The sequence below is a fragment of the Toxorhynchites rutilus genome, chromosome 3 (genome assembly GCF_029784135.1).
Source record: "Toxorhynchites rutilus septentrionalis strain SRP chromosome 3, ASM2978413v1, whole genome shotgun sequence".
Classification (NCBI taxonomy): domain Eukaryota; kingdom Metazoa; phylum Arthropoda; class Insecta; order Diptera; family Culicidae; genus Toxorhynchites; species Toxorhynchites rutilus.
The window spans coordinates 129,608,707-129,628,980 of record NC_073746.1 but is presented as its reverse complement, the minus strand read 5'-3'; the positions used below and the strand labels follow the sequence as shown (position 1 = coordinate 129,628,980).

At 38.4% G+C, this 20,274-nt stretch overlaps 1 protein-coding gene across 16 annotated transcripts in view; it reads left to right on the top strand.

The window, feature by feature from the left end:
* LOC129775065 (dual 3',5'-cyclic-AMP and -GMP phosphodiesterase 11-like) overlaps positions 1–20,274 on the top strand; it is a 375,931-nt gene that overhangs the window by 143,490 nt on the left and 212,167 nt on the right. For 2 of the 16 annotated variants that reach the window (XM_055779274.1, XM_055779273.1), the window contains exon 1: positions 5,516–5,760. The exons of 11 other annotated variants lie outside the window; for them this stretch is intronic. Coding sequence is in view for 1 of the 5 variants with exons in the window: in XM_055779271.1 (XP_055635246.1) it covers positions 5,991–6,024 (34 nt within the window). In the remaining 4 variants the exon portion in view is untranslated. Of the gene's footprint in view, positions 1–5,514; positions 6,025–6,069; positions 6,305–20,274 lie in introns of those variants that run through there. 3 more of the 16 variants (XM_055779271.1, XM_055779275.1, XM_055779276.1) reach the window with 3 other exon arrangements.

The following is a 20,274-nucleotide window of genomic DNA, read 5'->3' as shown; positions in this document are numbered from 1 at the left end:
AGTTAGGGAGAGTTGACTGTAAATTCGAAAATCAGAGAGGTGTTATTTTTAGTTTTTGATTTATTATTTTGCAAATTTAACATGTTTTAGAGTCTTCGTTCAATATTTCTATGTGACTAGACTAGACCTATGCGACTAGAATCCAATATTTCCGCAAGTATGATACTTTTTCAAAGAAAGTTAGCTCTTTGGCTTCAATTTGATATGTCGCCCTAGTTTTAACTTAAAAAGTTTTTTTTACTTATTTTATTTTCTAGTTTTTAGTACATTGTCTGTTTCAATATTATATTTCTCGGGGAGGCAAAAGACTTAAGTGCTACGCCTTTTAATATCTAATAAAAAAAATTATATATCTCTACAATAAAACGATTGTACTGTATTCTATTAGTCAAATAATTTCATTTAATATCAATATTGAGTGAATTGCAATAAATACATAGTATGTTCTCCAAGTCAAGTTCGCTTCGTTTGATACACATATCCCAATCAACATTATTTTAGATAATACTAGCTGACCCAGCAAACTTCGTCCTGATAGAAGAAGACATAGGAGTGCGGATCATTACATTAAAATCCATTTCCAATTTCGAACAAAGATCAATTTTGCTAGCGCAAACATCAAATGGACTAACAGCACTTGTCGCTATGTAACTGTAGAATTGGAATTTAATTTTCCGAATTCTACTGTAGAATGTAGAATGGGAATTTTTTTTTTCCGAATTTCCCTTTTTCCTTCAGAGTTTTCCGAAAATTTTCAATTGTCATGTTTTATTGGAATATTTTTGGTTGAAATATGTGTAATATTTTTATGGGACCCCCTGTCCATTCCAGTGGAGGGAGGGGTGTCAAACTATTATACAAACATTTCTCATACTCAAAAACCCTCACATCCCAAATTTGTATCTGATTAGTTCTCGAGTTTTGTAGAAATTTGTGTTTCATGTGTGTTGCAGCCCCCCCCCCCATTAGAGAAGAGGGAGAAGTATCTAACCACCCTAAAAACATTTATTGCACCCTAAAACCTCCACATGCCAAATTTGGTTTCATTTGCTTGATTAATTCTCGAGTAATGTAGAAATTTGTGTTTCATTTGTATGGCAGCCCCCCTTGGAAAGGGGGGTGGGGGGGGGGTGCGTGGAGAGTCTAACTACCATAGAAACATTTATTGCACCCTAAAAACTCAATATGCCTAATTTGGTTTGATTTGCTTGAATAATTCTCGAGTAATTCAGAAAATTGTGTTTCATTTGTATGGGTGGAGAGTCTTACCACCATAGAAATATTTATTGCACCCTAAAACCTCAATATGTCCAAATTGGCTTCATTTGCTTGATTAGTTGTCGAGCTATGCAGAAATTCGTGTTTCATTTCTATGCCAGACTCCCCCCCTTCCCTTCAGAAATGTGGGAGCGTTAAATTACCTTAGAAATATTTCATGCCTCTAAAACCTCCACATGCCAAATTTGGCTCTGTTTGCTTGATGAATTCTCGAGTAATGTAGAAATTTGTGTTTCATTTGTATCGCAGAAACGTTTAAAAAGTAATTAGCTATTTTGTGATTGAGGCCATCTTGGGTTTGGAGTTTTCAAGTTATGTGATCTACTATTCAAGCCCTGGGCCTTGAGAAAAATATATATCGCCATTTTGTGGTGGTAGCCATTTTAAATTTGCATTTTTTCATAACGGTTAAGAACAAAATTATCACTTTTGACGAAAATCTGAGAACCACTATATCGGTTTGGCATAAAATGGCTGAATATATACCGTTTTGTCTCATATACCGAACACTTTATTTAAAAATGTGAACTTACTAAACTTTTATGTTATAAATAATTGAATAATGAAAACTGTAAGACCAGATGTAAAACTAGCTTCCCATACGAAATTCTGAAAATTCCAAAGTGTAAAGGAAAACTGTTTTCAATATTTTTTTTTCTGATAGAGCAACGAATTATCTGTATTGTGATACTAAAACAAGTTTTGTAATTTCAATCAGTCCCGAAATACAGCTGGTTTTGTGATTCCGGATTCTAAATGAATCAAGTTTTAATCAACAGTACGAAGGGAAACATCATGAGAATGGCTGGCTTCGTCTTCTGATTGAAGTTATTCATTAACTTTACTAAAATAGCAACAGAATAAAGTATTATAGACTACGTTTGTGAGTACTTTATTATGTTTCGATATAACGTACAATTCGATACAACGTACAATTTTGAAAGTGAAATGTACGTTGTATCGAAGTTTACCTGTATTTGCCAGATCAAAACTCAATGTGTTGAATTGTAACAAATTCAGCTTAAATTTGATATGGACCTAAACGAACTTTTGAATAAAACCTATGGTCAAATTTGGATCAAAATATTGCCATGAGTGATTGAAATCTAATCCCACTGATTTTTGTATGAATTATACTTCCATTGGAAGGAATGTAGCAGCTTTTCCATTTAAATTAGAAAAGCTAAAGTTTTATTACAAGCTGACTTTGGATAAAATTTTGATGTACTAAATTTTTTTTACAATATTCTTAGAGAATTTCTAACAATGTAAATGGACCCCTTAACTTTTCATCAGGAGAGCGTGGATCACTGGGACTGACAGTTACAATATGAGAAAATAAAAATATATAGAGTAGTGCGGGGCAAAGGTGCGCACGGGGCTAAAGTGTGCATTGGCCTTTTTGAAGTAAATAAAATTTCATAAAATTAAAATAAAATTTCGACAACAGTGTAGCCGTTTGATACATTAGTACACCAGCAGCTCACACATATAAGCAAGATACATTTCATGAAAGTGACAAAAAGTTATAAGGTAAAAAGAGTTTTGCGATGTTTTGATCTATTTTTTTCAGTTTTGGAGATGATGATATACTTACCTTAAATAACTGGAAAGTTCGGAACTACACTGTCAAGAAAACCTTCATTCTATATTAGATGATAGTGCGCATTCGTTTTTGTGAAAAAGTTCAAGAGTGAATGTGGGGCAAAAGTTCGCACCACAGTTTTGCTCTGAAAAAGTATTATAAAATGTTTTCAACCAAATTTTTGACGGGACCCACAAGAAGAAAACTGATTTGAAGAAATGCAGTCCAGAAATGCTCAAATGGCCCGATAGAGGCTTCAGAAGGGAGTCTCGAAGCGTCGGATTGCGGCAGACCTCGATATTTCTGAATCAGCTCTGAGGAAGAAGCTCATATCAGTGAGTATTTTATGATTAGAAATCTATTGATATTCCTACTTCTGATGTGATGTGCCAGTGAGCACATAGTGCGGTTCAGACAAGTATTTACGAGTGAGCAGTCTGAGGATCTGGCGGACCACTGCCGAGCACTGGACAAAGCTTTCTATGGTATGACTCTCAAAGATTCACGTCGTCTTGCGTTTAATTTTGCGGAAGCCAACTGGCAGGAAGAGATTGGCCTTCTAGCTTCTAGAGGAACCATCGTCTGTCTCTTCAAACCCCACAACAGCGCAACGAAGCAACTGCGCTCCAAGACAAAGCGTCGGAGTCCTCAGAACCGAATCCAAGATGAGCAAGAAAAACAAACAATTCTCGCGTAACTTTTGAAAAGGTCCTATGTAACAAATGTAAACAAATCGAGTTAATGGATGCACGCTCTTAGTTTTCAATCATTGAATGCATTACAAAAACAATCGTTCATGTATCTATCTTCTTCATCTTTTTATCGCCGATACAAAAAATATCCAATGTGCAGATTCGTATTTTAAGCACTCGGCTGTTACTTCGGACGCCACTTTCCTCCGACGCTCGGAACATCCGAAGTAACAAAGCAGTCAAAACAACACAAAGTCGTACTTCGGTCGTTTTGGGTTTTTGTTTCTTACAGGCGTTGTTAGCGATTTCAGTGCAATTCAACGAGTGATAACAACAATAATATGTCTTTAGAACGAAATGCTGATATTTGAATTGCTGTTTAGTAGTTAGTTTCAAATTCTTATCGTACAACGTAATATGTCCAATGTGCAAACGCGGACAGTCAAAATGACCAATGTAACATTTTTCGCTCATTGGCTTCAACTTTAAACTCAAATTACGGAACAACAGCTACGATTGGTTTTGGAGAGTTATTCTTGATCGCTAGTGGTGAGAGGAGCGATAAAGATCGATAACTTTTAAGACAATACGCGGAATAATGTTCGGGTCTTCAACTTCGTTTTTCTCGAGTTGACGAAAATGTTACATTGGACCTTTTCAAAAGTTACGCGAGAATTGCTTAAAAATAATTCAAAATGAATTTCAAACTGAAAATATTTCTATTTTCACCATGCACTCAATTCAATATCGGTGATGTTTCAATATCGCGGGAGATAATTACTTCGTAAAAAAACCGCGTTAATTGGAAAATCCGCGTTAATTCGAAAATCCGCGTAAAAAAACGCATTAATTGGAAAATCCGCGTAAAAAAACTATGCCACCTTATTGATAGATGTCAAATTTGACTTACGTAAAACGGAAGTAAAAAGTTAAGTGTTACTCGCTTCCGAAAACCCGTAGTTTTTTCCTGCAATTTCGTTGGTTACTGGTAGCTATAGTTTGGTTTTCCTCAAGAATGAAGTCATCTGCTGTTGCTAGGAGATGCTTGTGATTTGTACACTCTACTGTCGATGCACGCTCAGTATCACTGTTGTACCGTCCAGAACTAAGTAGACAGGGAAATCCATGCACGAATCGCTTTCCGTAAAAACCTCGTCCCGTTATACCGCCTGATGAGCCGCCCGTTACCCAACACCTAAAATACATGTAAGAATCGTGATAAGGTGCGACACTAATTTCCTTCATAAGCGTTAAGATCGGTTACAAGCACTAATTACCGTATCATGCTCTGAGAGAACATAAGAGAAAAATGTGAGCTGATGTGATATTGCACTGGTCCGCGTTAATTGAAAAAACCGCGTTAATTGGAAAATCCGCGTGAATTGGAAAACTCGCGTAAGAAAACCTCGTAAAAAACCGCGCAAAAAAAACCTGGGTGTAACTGCATATTTTTTTTTCTGACTCGATTATATACAGGATTCGATTATATACAGTGGAAGGAAATCAAAAACTGTATATAATCGAGTCCGCCCTGTATATGGATCATTATTTACTTAAAAATGAAATTCGTAAATTTACGGACACTTCCCTAGATCTGGCATCTCTAGCTATGATGAAACCATAATTCCGTAATTAGAATTCGTATCACGCATGGGTTAGGCAAATGAAAATACTGAACGAATGAACCTCTCTCAGTGAACCGTCATTCATCCCCATTTTCCTTTCGCAGTCGATCGTGGGGGAACACCCCTGAAAGTGGAACCAAGCTTGGGATAGCAATCATATGTTTTATCGAATATAAACAGAGAGGATACTGTGAGCGGATGAACACCGCGAAAAACACACTCTCTCTCTATTAGTCTCGAACACATTTTTAGCGAACCCCCTGTCTGATAAGCGGTTGCCGAGGGTTTGCCGCTTTTCGCAAACCAGACCGGATGGCAAAGTTGTGCGGCTCAGTCTGATTCATTCGGCGCTCGGGAGCGGCTGTCAACGCGAACCGGCACTTTGTTAATTCGCGGGCGTGTGGATCTGGTCGCGTGTGTTTGGTGGCGTCTCGAGAGTTTTTTTTTAGATTTCCGCGTAAGGACGCTAGTGGAGCGATCGTAGACGAACACTAAAGGTGGTGTGTATGTATCATCGTAATCATTAGCGTCAAGTCGAGCAAGAAGAAACGCGCAGAACAGCTGTGTGAACTCTCATGAGGTGATGATGGCTAGCGGTTCGCCGAATCTATTCGCGTATTTGCGAATGGGTTCTTTTGCCCGAGAATTGTTTGTGTTTGAAAATATACCGACATAAATTAGATGCTGCAAGTGTTTGTGCTTATTTGTTGCCAGTGAGTGTGAAATGCAGTGTTTTTTTGCGCTTTTTATAAAGCATGGTGGTGAGCAGCGGTGGGGTTTCGCGTGGTTGTGATAAAATCAAATGCATTCATGTGTGTCGCCCTATCACATCGAATAGGAATAGGTGATTCACCGCTTTTTTTCCTTGAGAAAAATGCCGAATCTCGTGAAAACAAACATCAAACGCACGCGGAAATGTCCCTCAGCAGCGCGGTCGAAGCATTTCACGCTGCATTCTCGGGATGACAGTGATTGAAAGCATATCCACTTGCCAGACAAGCATTCGCATTCCTGTCGCATATTCTTATTCTGTTCGTTTCACGATCCTTTCGACTGCGAATGTTGTTATGTTGGTGAAAGTGGGAGCATCAAGACTCACGTGCCACTAGGAGGAACAGGTTGCGGTAATTTTAAGCCGAACATACACGTAATCTAACAATATATTGTCGTGAATATGTGGATCTAGTTCGGTTTGAAGCAATGAAAAAAGGTCTAAATTGGATTCGTACGGAGAACGTGATTTCTATCGGCTGGTTTCAAAAGCAGGTTGTGAAGGCATGTCGATACAATTACTCATATTCTTCTGCACTGACTTATCACTAAAGTGAACACTATATAAAACGCACGTTGCAACGTTGATGGTTATCAGAAGTATTTATCGAAGGACAATCAATCCAGTTGGAGATAGAGTTGTACTTCTATTGGAAATGTAATCGTGCCATATTTGTTCGCTTTTTTGTGGTTCTAATGTCGCTGTTGACATAGTGAATTGATCTTTGAAATACGATTGAAGTTCAGTGGTACTTCTTAATCGACTTTGGTATACAATAACTAGTGCAAGAAATGGTACACCGTCAATATAGAGTCCATGGTAAATGAAAGCCTAACTATCCAGACTCAATTATATGTGATTTGATTATATACAATTTTGGACTCGATTATATACAGTTGGGAAAAAAATATTTTTTTATATTTCAAATATCACTTATTTCAAGAAAAAATGTAACCTTTCAACGTTGGGGTAAAGATGAAGTGGCTATTACACGTACAGTGGGGTACAAATCGTGATTTTTGGAGATTTCGCTTGAATTTTCACCAGGAGTAGTGTAAATCGATATTGCAGCCAAATTAAGAAAGATAGGAGTTGGGTGTCAAAGAACAAATTGCAGAGTGGTTAGAGAGTTTCAATTTAATTGATAGAAACAATCTAGTTTAAAATAATTTTTCAGGATAAAATTAATAATAACACAATTAAAATTATTCAAGTTATTCACTTCCAAAATGTTATTAAAATCCACTAATTTAGATGTTCCACTACTATATCCTGTACAAAATTTTCTCATCTTTCAAATGAAAGCAACAGAATCGTCTTCCATAGCGTACATTTTAATGTAGAGCCAGTTTGAGGCAACAGAGTTCGAAACAAAAAAAAAAGTTCTATAACTCTGTCATTGTTGAAATTCGAACAAATGCGTAGAAACATTTTTCCATATTTGATGATCGCTTAGCGCCTCCTGAGAGAATCTGGATAGAATTATTTTTTTTTCATATGAAAAATGTGTTTTCTGACTTTAAGGGGATGAATCAAAAATCAAATTCCTCTTTTATATTCAAAAAAACAAAAAAAACGATTGTTTTTGACTCGATTATATACAGGATCCAATTATATACAGTGAAAAGAAATCAGAAACTGTATATAATCGAGTCCGTCCTGTATTATGTTTTATTTATATTAACGGGTATTTCAATAGAGACGCTACAAAAGTAGACCAATAGGGACAGCAAACGACGCCATATTTTTGCCCACTCTCTCGACATTTTTCTTCAGTAAGGGTTGCCATTTCATAATGGAAATATATACGATCCAACAACGAGTCGAGATTATTAAAATTTACTACCGAAATTCGGAGTCAATGGCCTCAACTTTAACACTCCTATACTCGCGCATTGGTCTGTCAGACCGAGAAATCAATAATTCGTTCATTGCTCAGAAAATATCAACACTACGACTTTGCGATTCTCTCTAGCTTTGTTATTCGTCGTTCGTCATCGTTTAGCGTATCGCATGTGTTGGTACAAAGGGGAGGTGTGCCATTTTTTTAACACTTTCGGTCTGACACACCAACGCGAGTATAGGAGTAACTTTTTTGGACAATTGCCTTTTTTCATATTCTAGAATATTGTTGAATGAAATGTATAAATTGATGTTAGTGGCGTGGAATATTTATTGAATATAATGCATAAGATCATTACCGGTCTATTCTTATTTGATTTCAGTCGCTTTTGTAACTGGATTGAACGGATCCATGTATTAACTATTCGTCGATATATTCGTCGTTAGATTCATAAGCTCAAAAGCAAAATATAAATGTTTGATCTTCGTATAGTTATTTGCTAAATATAATGGTCATGTACATACACAACTGTGAAAGAATTTCACTTGTGGAAGAATTGTAAACAGTAAACTTTTATCTAATCGGTGGCTTATGGTAATTTTTAACAGTTACAGTTTCGGGGATCTTTTTTTACAATGAACAATATCGACAAGAAAACATGAAAAAGAAATGAAAGTACCTATAAATTCTTTTATATCATCTTTTTATGCCCTATCTAAAAAAGTCATTAATTCTTAGTTTACCAAGAATACAGAGACAAAGAATATTAGAAATATGCACACTTTATATTCCAGAACCTTTATCATCTGGTAATTATCTAGAAGATCGTTATACATTCTTCTTTTCGATAAAAGATCCGAAAACACAACAACTGCATGAAATGTAAAACAATATGTTTGTTTCGAGCATGCAATTATGCTATGTTCTGATTCTTACTCCAATGAAATCACAATCGATTAATACGTTTTTATGTTAATTTATAGCTATTTATTCTTTCATGAATTATATTCAGTTGCTTACTTTTAAATAATAACAGTGAAAAAACTTGATTATTTATGTTTGAGTATTAAAATTGGTCTATTTTGAGGAGACTGAATTAGATGACTATTAAAACATAATACAGACGAAGAAAACATATTTTTTGGAGTTTTTTCATTCAATCATACCCTCTTCTTCAAATAAATACCAATAAAGCCTGAAGAATACACAATGGCAACATGACAGAGAAGTTCAATTTCCGGTCTGTGACACCGTGCGCGAGTATACGTGTTATAGTTTTGCACGCGAGTACAGGATGGTTAAGAGCGCTACGTCAAATTTATGGTCGTCATAATCGTCCTGCCAGATCAACAATTGAGCGTCTAGTGGAAAAAATTGCAGCCATTTCATGACAAACCGATAAAGTGGTTCTCAGATTTTCGTGCAAATTTATCGCAAAACTTTTGACCCGTATTTTTTATTTTTTTCATTAGGGTAACCATTTCCATTTTAGGGTTGTCCGAAAAATCAACTTTTTCCTCTTTTTTCCAAAACTGACTTTTTTTCGAAAATTCATAACTTTTGAACTACTAGACCGATTCAGACGATCGATATATGAAATTAAAGCCAATCATCTGGTATTTTTTAACAAAATACTATACCTTCAGAAAATTCGGATTCTGCTCTCGTTATCATTGATTGTATTCGTTTTTTATTGTTTTCATAGTCTCGGGACCAAGGGCGCCAAATTGTTATATATTCTTTCTGAAAAGCTGAGGATTTTTCACATAACATATGTCGAAACCAGAGAGGCGTTTTGTTCGTTTTTGAGTTATGACTTTTCAAAGTTAACCGATGGTTCGAAAAATCATTTTTTCCTCTTTTTTCCAAAACAAAAATTCATAACTTTTCATTTACTGGACCGATTCAGATGATCGACACATAAAATTAAATCCAATTAGATAGTCTTTTTTAAAAAATATTAGACTTGCGGAAAAAATGGATTTTGATTTCGTAATTATTTATTGCATTAGTTTTTTATAGTTTACGTGGTTTCGGGACCAGGGATGCTATATATTTTTTTATTTTTTCTTGAAGGCTGAGGTTTTTTTACATAACATCCAAAAATCAGAGATGTGTTATTTTTCGTTTTTAAGTTATGATTTCCAAAGTTAACATGTTTTCAGTCTTCGTTCAATATTTTTATGCGACTAGAATTCAATTAATTGGTAAATGTGTCATTTAAAAAAAAAAGCCTAGCTAATTAGCTTTAATTTGGTATATCGAACATCTAAATCGTTCCAGTAGTTCAGAAGTAATAAATTTTTGTACAAAGTCATTTTTGGAAAAAGGTGAAAATTGATTTTTTGAACCATCGGTTAACTTTGAAAAATTATAACTCAAAAACGAAAAGAACGCCTCTCTGGTTTCGACATATGTTATGTGAAAAAATCTCAGCTTTTCAGAAAAAAATATAGCGCCCTTGGTCCCGAGACTATGAAAACAATAAAAAACGAACACAATCAATAATAACGAGAACAGAATTCGAATTTTCTGCAGATGTAGTATTTTTTCAAAAACGTCGTTCTCAAGCGTTGGGCATCTCTGTGACGTCGTTGTGGCGAATTTTGCGAAAAGATCTTGGCCTACATCCTTACACGATCAACTTGACGCAAGAACTGAATCCGCTCGATCACCAGAAGCGTCGTATGTTCGTGAATTGGGCTGAGCAACAACTTGAAAATGATCCGGATTTTCATCGAAAAATCATCTTCAGCGATGAGGCTCATTTCTGACCGAATAGCTTCGTCAATAAGCAAAATATGCATTATTGGTCAGGCAGCAATCCACACGTACTCCATGAGTCACCATTGCATCCCGAAAAAATAACGGTTTAGTGCGGTTTATGGTCCGGTGGTGTCATTGGGCTGTACTTCTTCCGTGATGATCAAGACCGGCACGTTACTGTGAATGGGAATCGCTACCACTCAATGATAACCGAATATTTTTGAACCGAACTGAATGGTGTGGACTTGGACAATATGTGGTTCAACAGGGTGGCGCCACAAGCCACACAGCGAATTTAACAATCGATTTATTGAAAACCAAGTTTGGTGAGTGTGTTATCTCACGAAATGGTCCAGTCAATTGGCCCCCTCGGTCGTGCGATTTGACGCCGTTAGACTATTTCCTGTGGGGCTACGTCAAGTCTATGGTCTATGCCAACAAGCCAGCGACGATTGATGAACTTCGTACGAATATCGAACGTGAAATTTTCGGCCGATTTATGTATGTAAAACCGTCGAAAATAGGGTTCAACATCTGGACTTCAGGGGGTCTTCGTAGCCTAATTGGTTGCGTGTCCGCTGCTAAGCGAACGATCATGAGCTAATAACTCAGGGCCCCTCAACTGACCATCTTTGTGTGTTATTCTAGCTACTACGTCCACGCAACAATCATCATGTGTCGGTAATCCCAGTCCCTTACCGCTCACATTACGATCTGCTGCATCGGTAATTGGTGCTAATTCTAATACAGCAATGGAAGCCTCATAACAGCATTCCCGTTGTGAACAGTCCAACTGTGAACATTCGAACAATAGGAATATTCTAACGCCGAAAAAGGCGGCATGTGTTGTGTATCGATAGAAATGGAATATTCTTAGGCCTAAACAACTACTGTGTTATACATAAAAAAAAACAAATGTTTATCGATGGATAGGAATCTTAAGCCTAAATAATATACAACAATAGTTATCTTAACATAAAAATGTATACGAATAATTCGGCTCTGTGACAGCTGAATTGCTAAATGAGCCTAATAAACGGATGGGATAAAAAAAAAATCTGGACTTCTGAAGGCGTGCCCGTGGTGGCCAATCAAAAGAAATCGGGCTCCATACATAATGGCATCAAATGTACTTTCACATGAATAAAGAATTTCATTGATATCCAAAACCATTTTTGTTTTATCTAAAAAAACACCTTTTGTAGCGCTCTTATTGAAAACCCCGATATAAGCATCGTCAAACACACGAATGACTTGCAAATATCAATGTGGTATTTGTAGTAAATAAATGAGTAATTTTTCATGGTAATAAAATAGAGTTTTTCTCTACAACGAATATTTTCGATGGTACAGATTTTTGGAAGAAAAAGTACATATGAGAAAGATTTTCAACCACTCTGGTACAGATTGAAATACGGCCATTTTATCCGTCACAAAAACGTATGATTTCAAAAGCTTTCTTTTGAAGCAGTCTTTTAACTATTGAAGGAGTTTTTGGGTTGAAAAGTAACAATGATACAACTCGTAGACCTTTTATCTTTCGAATGAAGTGATTATCGTACTACTCCATTCAACTGTAAGAGAGGTATGAACGATCAAAACTTTGCGTCTCCAATGTTACGTTCTTGTTTTCGAAACTTTGAACTCACCACAGTACAGAAATGAAAGATGTGGTCCTCAATATGATAATAATCACAACCATGTACTAATAATTAAAAAGACACAAGTAGCACTAAGTTGAGATGGTGAAGTTCGCTTAGGAAGTGCTTAGGGAGTGCTATTGAAAAAGATGAAATGTAGTGCATCTTTGATATCATTATAACCGGATCCGAGTCGACGAAACAAAAATCGTGCGTGATTGGGTGTTATTAAAATTGGACTCGATAAAAATGAGACATACAAAAATGATCACCAAAAATTCAGTTTAAAACGGATACTTCAAATCATCATCAAATTTTCAGGGATTAAATAACTATATATTAGCTATGTTTTGGCATAATTTATTTATTGAATTTCCTCCCCCAAGCTGAATACTCGTACATTTCTCGTGACACTGCTGATGAGATCTTGGGCGAGGCTTTGCCCATCTTCCTTACACAATTTCTCCCAGTTTTTCATCAAAGCTTCATTGGTTTTGAATGTTTTTCCGCTTTTCTTCAGTTTCTTCTTCATTATCGCCAGAAACATTTCGATCGGGCGAAGTGCTGGTGAATTTGGCGGGTTCGCCTCCTTCGGAACCACATTAACGCCTTTCGCTTCGTACCAATCCATTACAGGCTTGGCGTAATGGCACGAAGCGAGATCCGGCCAGAACAGCGTGGGACCACGCGGAGGAAGGGCTGCAAGCGCTTCTGCAAGCATTGCCGGTTGTTACGAACGACTTGCTGTACCATCCGCACCTGTAGATCGCCTGCCACCTCAGGTACTTCTTCGCGAATTCGTTCGTCCTTCTCTTCTGGAGCTTTTCCGGAACCTCCATGCGGGACGTACCGACTAAAAACTCGAGGCCGGGGATTTGTTTGCTGTCCGCCTCGATGGCAGCCTGGCTTGACCAGCTACTCACGGTACAGCTGTTTTGCTTGTCAGTCCGGTTCGGCTTTTTCTCAAAGTACTGCCTTATCTTCCGCGCCTTCTCTGGGTATTTCGTTTTCGGTTTTCGGCGGCTTCCAGCGCGGCGGTCGAAAGTCTTTGTCTCCCGGAACATCTTCACAACACGGGACACTAGGGTGGCAATGGATGTATGGGAAAAATTTCATCATCGAATTTCAAAAACCGACCATGTACATTTTGTTTATTGGCCCAAAAAAATGATCTGTGCCAAGTTTCAGCTCGATCGGATATGATTTAGGGATGCCTCAAAGCGCTCAAAGTTTGTATTTTTTGATCCTTGGATCCTTGGATCTCCCAAGGGGGGTTATGGTTATGGTTATGGAAATTTGGAAAATCGATTTTTTTTCGGTGCCAAATGACTTAAAAATGCATGAAACGTCGAGATCTGGTGTCATCTAGAAAAAAAAATTTTGACCGAAAATCGACCTTGTAGGACTGTAGGCAATGAAGGTATGGAAAAAAAATTATTATCGAATTTAAAGAACCGATCATGTACATTTTGTTTATTGGTCCAAAAAAATGACCTGTGCGAAATTTCAGCTCAATCGGACATGACTTAGGGGTGCCTCAAAGCACTCAAAGTTTTGATTTTTTGGCCACCCAGGCTAAGTCCCAATTTTCGGCCAAATTTTTTTTTGTGATTGCACCACATCTCGACGTTTTATGCCTTTTAAAGTCGTTTGGCATCGAAAACAAAATTTCGATTTTCTAAATTTCCTTTACTCATACACCAACGTGATGCACAACGTGATTCTTGATTGGGAACTGTGTAACAAATAAAAATGCCCCAATCGAACCGAATCGCGTCAGAACGTCAGCGTGTAGGGGAACAGTAACAGCGAGGCACAGGGAAAAACAGAGCTATTTGATCGGCGCCTGCAGTGTCACACGGAATCAAAAATAATCGGAGCGCGAGTGTGTATCTGTGTGTCCTATCGGTGGTTTGGTCGGTTGTTTTGCAAAGTTACGTTCGGTTTGTTATTTGTGTGTAACCTCCGGCGTGTCAACTAGCACGGATGGATACTTCGGAGTGTCTCGCCTGCGGGGGGGGATCGAAGTGAAGTGAACGACGGCCCATCGATTGGAAGTAGCGAATCGAGCTGAAGTTACTGAATTGTAACCCCTTGCGGGTGGGCAATTTGTAAGAGGGGTGGCTGACGATGTTCGTTTTATGGCTTTTGGTTGGAATAGTGTAACGTCTGGGAGGGAAAATTCGAAACAAAAAAAGGTAGAATCGATTCATGACGGATGGCAGAAGATGATATAGAAATAGAAACGACACGCACCTCGTGGATCTATGCAGATCTCGTTACTTGTATCGTGGACATCAGCAAGAACAAGAAGGCAATCGCTGTGCACGGAGTTACGGCGTGGCAGTCAATCGTAATGTGTGCGATTGCCAATAAATAAATTAATGGCCGCTGGTGACGATCATTGATATCTTCCGGCTAGAAATGGGTTCCTCTTGCCATCGAAGTTAAACCATCAGCCTCGAGGTTCGACATGATTGCGACAAATTCGACACGAGTAAAACATTCATCACTTTTTGTTTGGCCTAGAAATGTGTATCGAAGATTTTGAAGCATCCCTAAGTAGATGCCGATAGCCCGTTCATTTGATCCGAGTAGATGACATTGGTTGTACCAATTGGAGATATAAGCTTCGCAACAAAACATAAACAGTAGCTGTGGAGGGAATGAATATCATGAATATCATTTGAATATTTTGAAAGACTTTCGACCCCTCGCACGATGGAGACTGCTGGTATTTCATTATGATGACGTCGGAAGCACTACGCTTTTGAATTAAGCTTGATTGGAAGGCGTTTGGCGGCGCTTGCGGCGGCGGGATGAGAGTGAACAAGTTAACTGACACAGTCGCCAATAATCGTGGGTCACAGTGTGATAAGTCAATGAATCTTAGTTGAAACTTTGCTTCTTTGTTAACACAATTTTTTGACTCCCGACTGTGAGCATTCCCCGAGGGGCGTATTTGCTGTGTTCGTATCATTCCATAATTTTCGCATATTATGTTATGTTTACCTATGGAATCCAACCGTTCCACAAAATCTCACGTTGTATTTATTCAAGTACCACACGCGTGTCTGATTACTTCCATCCCGGGGAAAAATCTGGCTATTTCGAGATATTGTTGGCGGTACAATTAGCACTGAGCCGCAAGCTGGATATGCCAGAATCTATTACGGACTAATTTTAAACTTTTGAACGTCTAGCCGGGGGAATTGATTGGCGACGTATTGCTGAATTATATGGCTGATACGGAAAATACTGAAAGTTTTCCATGAGTTATGAGATGCACACAGTCAGTGTGTGATGTTGCTCAAGCCGACTGTGTGGATTGAACATGTTATAACATTGTAGATAGCAAGCCTCCGAGCGGACCTAGCGATCGAAAAGAGTAATTCGATGCAATATAGGGTAGATGATCTTGGTTTGTCCGATTTAGGGTGTTTTACGCAGCTAGTAAATGCAAATCGATTTTTCTTCATGAAAATCACATATAATCGATACGAGTTTGGGTTTATTGAGAATCCCCAAATCTCTAGTTGCAAATACTACCATTGTTAAGTATAATACTATCAAATTATTAAGATTTTTTTCGTGTTTTTCAACGATTTTCCTCAAAGAGAAATTATGACCATGGCTTGACCACCTCTGATCATGGTTTGTCCGGTTTTGGAAATAATCATTTTTGAATGAAAAAATACGAATTTTCAAGTAGCTGTTACATTTATCACTGTTTGAGTTTACTGTCATCATATTGATTCATTCATAATTTAGGCTTTCTTCAGAATATTGCCTTTTCTTAGGCATTTTAAAAGTGTTCACCTCAACACACTCAACACAGAGACACTTTATTTCTGCTATGCGCGAAGGACACAATAAACAAACTGCAGCGCGCCAAGCGGTTGCCATATAAATCATGTGGACAAAACAACATTAGTGAATTGGACAACTCATGATCAGAATTGAGGTCATCGAAATGCGTTAATTACATGATTTAGCTATGTAAATCTGATACAAATGGTGTGCAAGCATGATATTTACAATATGTGTAAGTGTTATAATCCAGAAAAGGTCTGAATACGTGCAGAATAATCGTCTGGTGATTGATTCAAAGTTAACTCAAATGAGGGGCTCTATGAGCCAATGGAAGGTTGATTGATTTATTCTTTGTTTTTAAGAGGCTTTAAACTGTGCAGTTCATTCGCCTCTAATAGAAGGTGGATTTTATAATCCATTAAAACATGTGAATCCGTAAAATTCTACATATATATAAGTTACCGAGGCAACCGACTTCAACCCTAAATCCCAGGAACAACACATATCGCAAAGGCTCGAGCAAATACAACAACAACAACAACAGATAGCGACATCATTGGCATCGTTAGAATCAGGCAACAAGTCCACAGACACACAATTCTGCACTCCGTAACCCGACGCCAGAACCAGCACCGGCACCAAGAATGCAGACTCGACATACACGAGCGACGGCGAGCCGAACATAACACCTAGGAATCCCAGAAAGTGCTTTATCAATAAGTTCCATTTAGATTAGCAACCCATATATAAACGTGTGAAAAATAAATTAGAGTCAGTTCTTGTTCCAACCAAGTAGTGATTACATCGCGTGTTCTTTTTTAAAAAACCCTTCGAAAACCCTCGGGACGTAATTGGCGCAGTCGGCGCGGATCAAGTACAGGGCTGTCGCGAGTGAACTCTGGATACCATCCTTGACGGTACATCAAGTGATTCGTGAAGAATATTGTGCGCGTGTTCGTCCAGATACCATCCTTGAGTGAATATCAAGCGGTTTGAGAAGAATATTGTGTGCGTGTTCGTCCGGTGTCCGTTTTGGTGGGATACCAAAACAAGTGAGTGAAACTCGTTGGCGCCTTGGAAAGATCCGGCGTTTCCATCATCGGAATCACTAGCGGCTTACTAGTTGATATCAGGTGAGTAACCCTTTTTTTTATTTAAAACTTTCGCCTTCCTACTATCTGGCTACCCGGCATAGGTACGCCAACTGCTTCTTCTAACACCCTTCCCCCAAACTAATTAATTAATAAGTGAATTACTAAGTGAATTAATAAGTGAATTAATAGTGAGAATAAGATTATTGTGCATGAAAACCAGAAGCATGACATTAGAAACATTAGAAAATTTAATCGAAGAGCTAAGCTCTCAACTAGAGGCCCAGCGCCTCAAGATTGCAACCCTAGAGGAAGCAAGAGCCTCAGAGGGGAGCAGCAATAACACCAACCCGCCCCCGCCAAGCGCAGCGGGAACAACAGCGGCTAGGTTTGATGCGTCTCGGATACCGGACGCAATCAAAATGATTGTTCCCTATAGAGGGGATAGTAAAGACAAAAAATCGCTCTCCACTTGGATCAATTCCGTGGAAAGCAAAATAGGTTTCGCGAAAAATTTACTGCCCGCAGAAGCGGACGTTGCTCAGATTATGGCACTATGGGTGGGCATAATCCGAGATAAAATTATTGATGAGGCTAGTGACGCATTGGCCTCAAGAAACAATCCCACGACATGGGAAGAAATGAAACTAGTATTAATAGAATACTTTGGTGACAAGAGAGACTTAGGCACTCTCGTCACTCGAATATCGTACCTACGACAGGGTACGAAAAGTATAGCAGATTTCTACAATGAGTGTAGGGAACTACTGTCCGATATCGTGGCAAAATTATTATTGGACGATGAAACTAAATCATGTTTAAAAGTTCTCTCTAAGAGTTACGAGGACATGATATTGAACTCTTTTGTGGATGGGCTAAATGAGCCTTACTCCACTTTAACAAGGACATCTCGCCCAAATACGCTTTTGATGGCATTTCAATGGGCATTGGATCAGTATAACGCTACCCAGCGTAGACGGGAAAAATTCCCAAAAATTTTAACGCCTCCACAAAAACCAATTGTGCACACAAGTTTCAAACCATCGTTCCCCTACCCTAGGCCTATTCAGCCGCAAAATCCTCCACTAAGACAACCTGCACAAAATCCCCCATACCAAAGACCACCTTTCCAAAGCACCTATTACCAAAAACCTTTCCAACAAAACCCCCAATTCCAAAAACCGACAGCACCCTACATTAAACCCGACCCCTCAGGTCATTTGAAACAAATGGTGCCTTTCCAGAGACGAGAAGCACAAGTGAATAATTGTGAGGCAACATCAGACGAAAATTATGAACAGTTTTGGGAGCAAACACAGGACGCCTGTGCCCCGGAACAAAATCATGAAGAAATAATATTGCCACCCGTAGTAGAAGAAACTCACGAAGAGTTAAATTTTTGTATGGTCCCAGACCAACAAATAATGGAGTAGGGAACAATTTCCTCCCGTATTTAGAGGTCCCGAGAAAATCAGGTAGACCATTGAAATTTTTAATAGACACGGGGGCCAACAAAAATTATATAACCCCTGAGTTAGTCCCCACAAAAGGCATTGCATCAGGGCCACAACATAAAATAAAAAATGTGAGTGGCGCCCATTTTATTAATCAATTCACGTATTTGAATCCTTTCCTTAATACTACCAAAGGTGTGCCAAGTCAAAAATTCTTTCTATTCCGATTTCATGATTACTTTGATGGACTCATTGGTTTTGAATCATTGAGATCTATAGGGGCCATAATTGATACGGTATTCAACACAATCACCATCAATGGTACTAGAATACCGCTGAAGAAAAAATTCCCCGATAAGGAGCAACTGAATTTCCACCAAAATGAAACCCTTGTGAAGCAGTTTCCAGTACGGCTTCAGGAGGGAGACTTCCTAATAGAACACGATATTGTGATCGGACAAGATGTCGTCATACCTAGCGGGGTATACAGTGCTCGAGATGGTGTGACCACTTTTCTTTTAATAAACACTGGCGATAAACCAGTAACGGTCTGCATAGACAAAGAAGCCTTATTTACAGAGCTTCATAATTTTGAAGAGGTTTCTCCCGAATCTTTTCTCACAAATGAGAAACGGGATAAAGCCAAAATTGAACTAGGACGGTGCATTAGAACCGATCACCTAAACACGGAAGAAAAAGAGAAACTTCTTAGTGTTTTAAAACTATTTCCGGAAGCTTTTTATAGCGACGATGAAGAATTAACATTCACAAATGCTGTGAGACACAAAATTAATACAAAGGACGATGTACCTATTTATTCCAAAAATTACCGCTACCCCTTCTGTCATAGAGAAGAGGTCCAGCGACAAATAACTAAAATGCTCAACCAAGGCATTATTCGACCGTCCCAGAGTCCTTGGTCATCACCAATCTGGATCGTACCGAAGAAGATTGATGCTTCCGGCACGAAGAAATGGCGGCTCGTTATTGATTATCGCAAATTAAATCATAAGACCGCAGATGATCGATACCCTATTCCTAATATAACGGATATACTCGATAAATTAGGAAAATGCCAATATTTTTCAACCCTTGACCTTGCTTCAGGGTTTCACCAGATAGAGGTCCAAAAGAAAGACATCCAGAAAACTGCGTTCAGTGTCGACGGGGGACACTACGAGTTCATCAGAATGCCTTTCGGCCTCAAGAATGCTCCAGCCACGTTCCAGAGAGTAATGGATAACATTCTCAGGGAACATATTGGAGTGAGATGTCTAGTCTATATGGATGATATTATCATCTTTTCGACTAGCCTTCAAGAGCATGTAATTAATTTAAAATTGATTTTAGAAACGTTAAAAAATTATAATATGAAGGTACAACTCGACAAGTGTGAGTTTCTCCGGAAGGAAGTTGCGTTCCTAGGGCATGTAGTTACACCCGAAGGAGTAAAACCTAACCCGGAAAAGATAGATGCTATAAGAAAATGGCCATTGCCTAAAAATGAGAAAGAGCTAAGAGGGTTTTTGGGAGTTATTGGCTACTACAGGAAGTTCATTAAGGACTTTGCAAAAATTGCCAAACCCCTAACTCAACAGCTACGGAAAGAAGAAACTATAAAGCATACAAAGGAATTCATTTCGGCCTTTGAAAAATGCAAGAGTATACTGAGCAGCAGTCAAATACTGCAGTACCCAGACTTTGATAAGCGATTC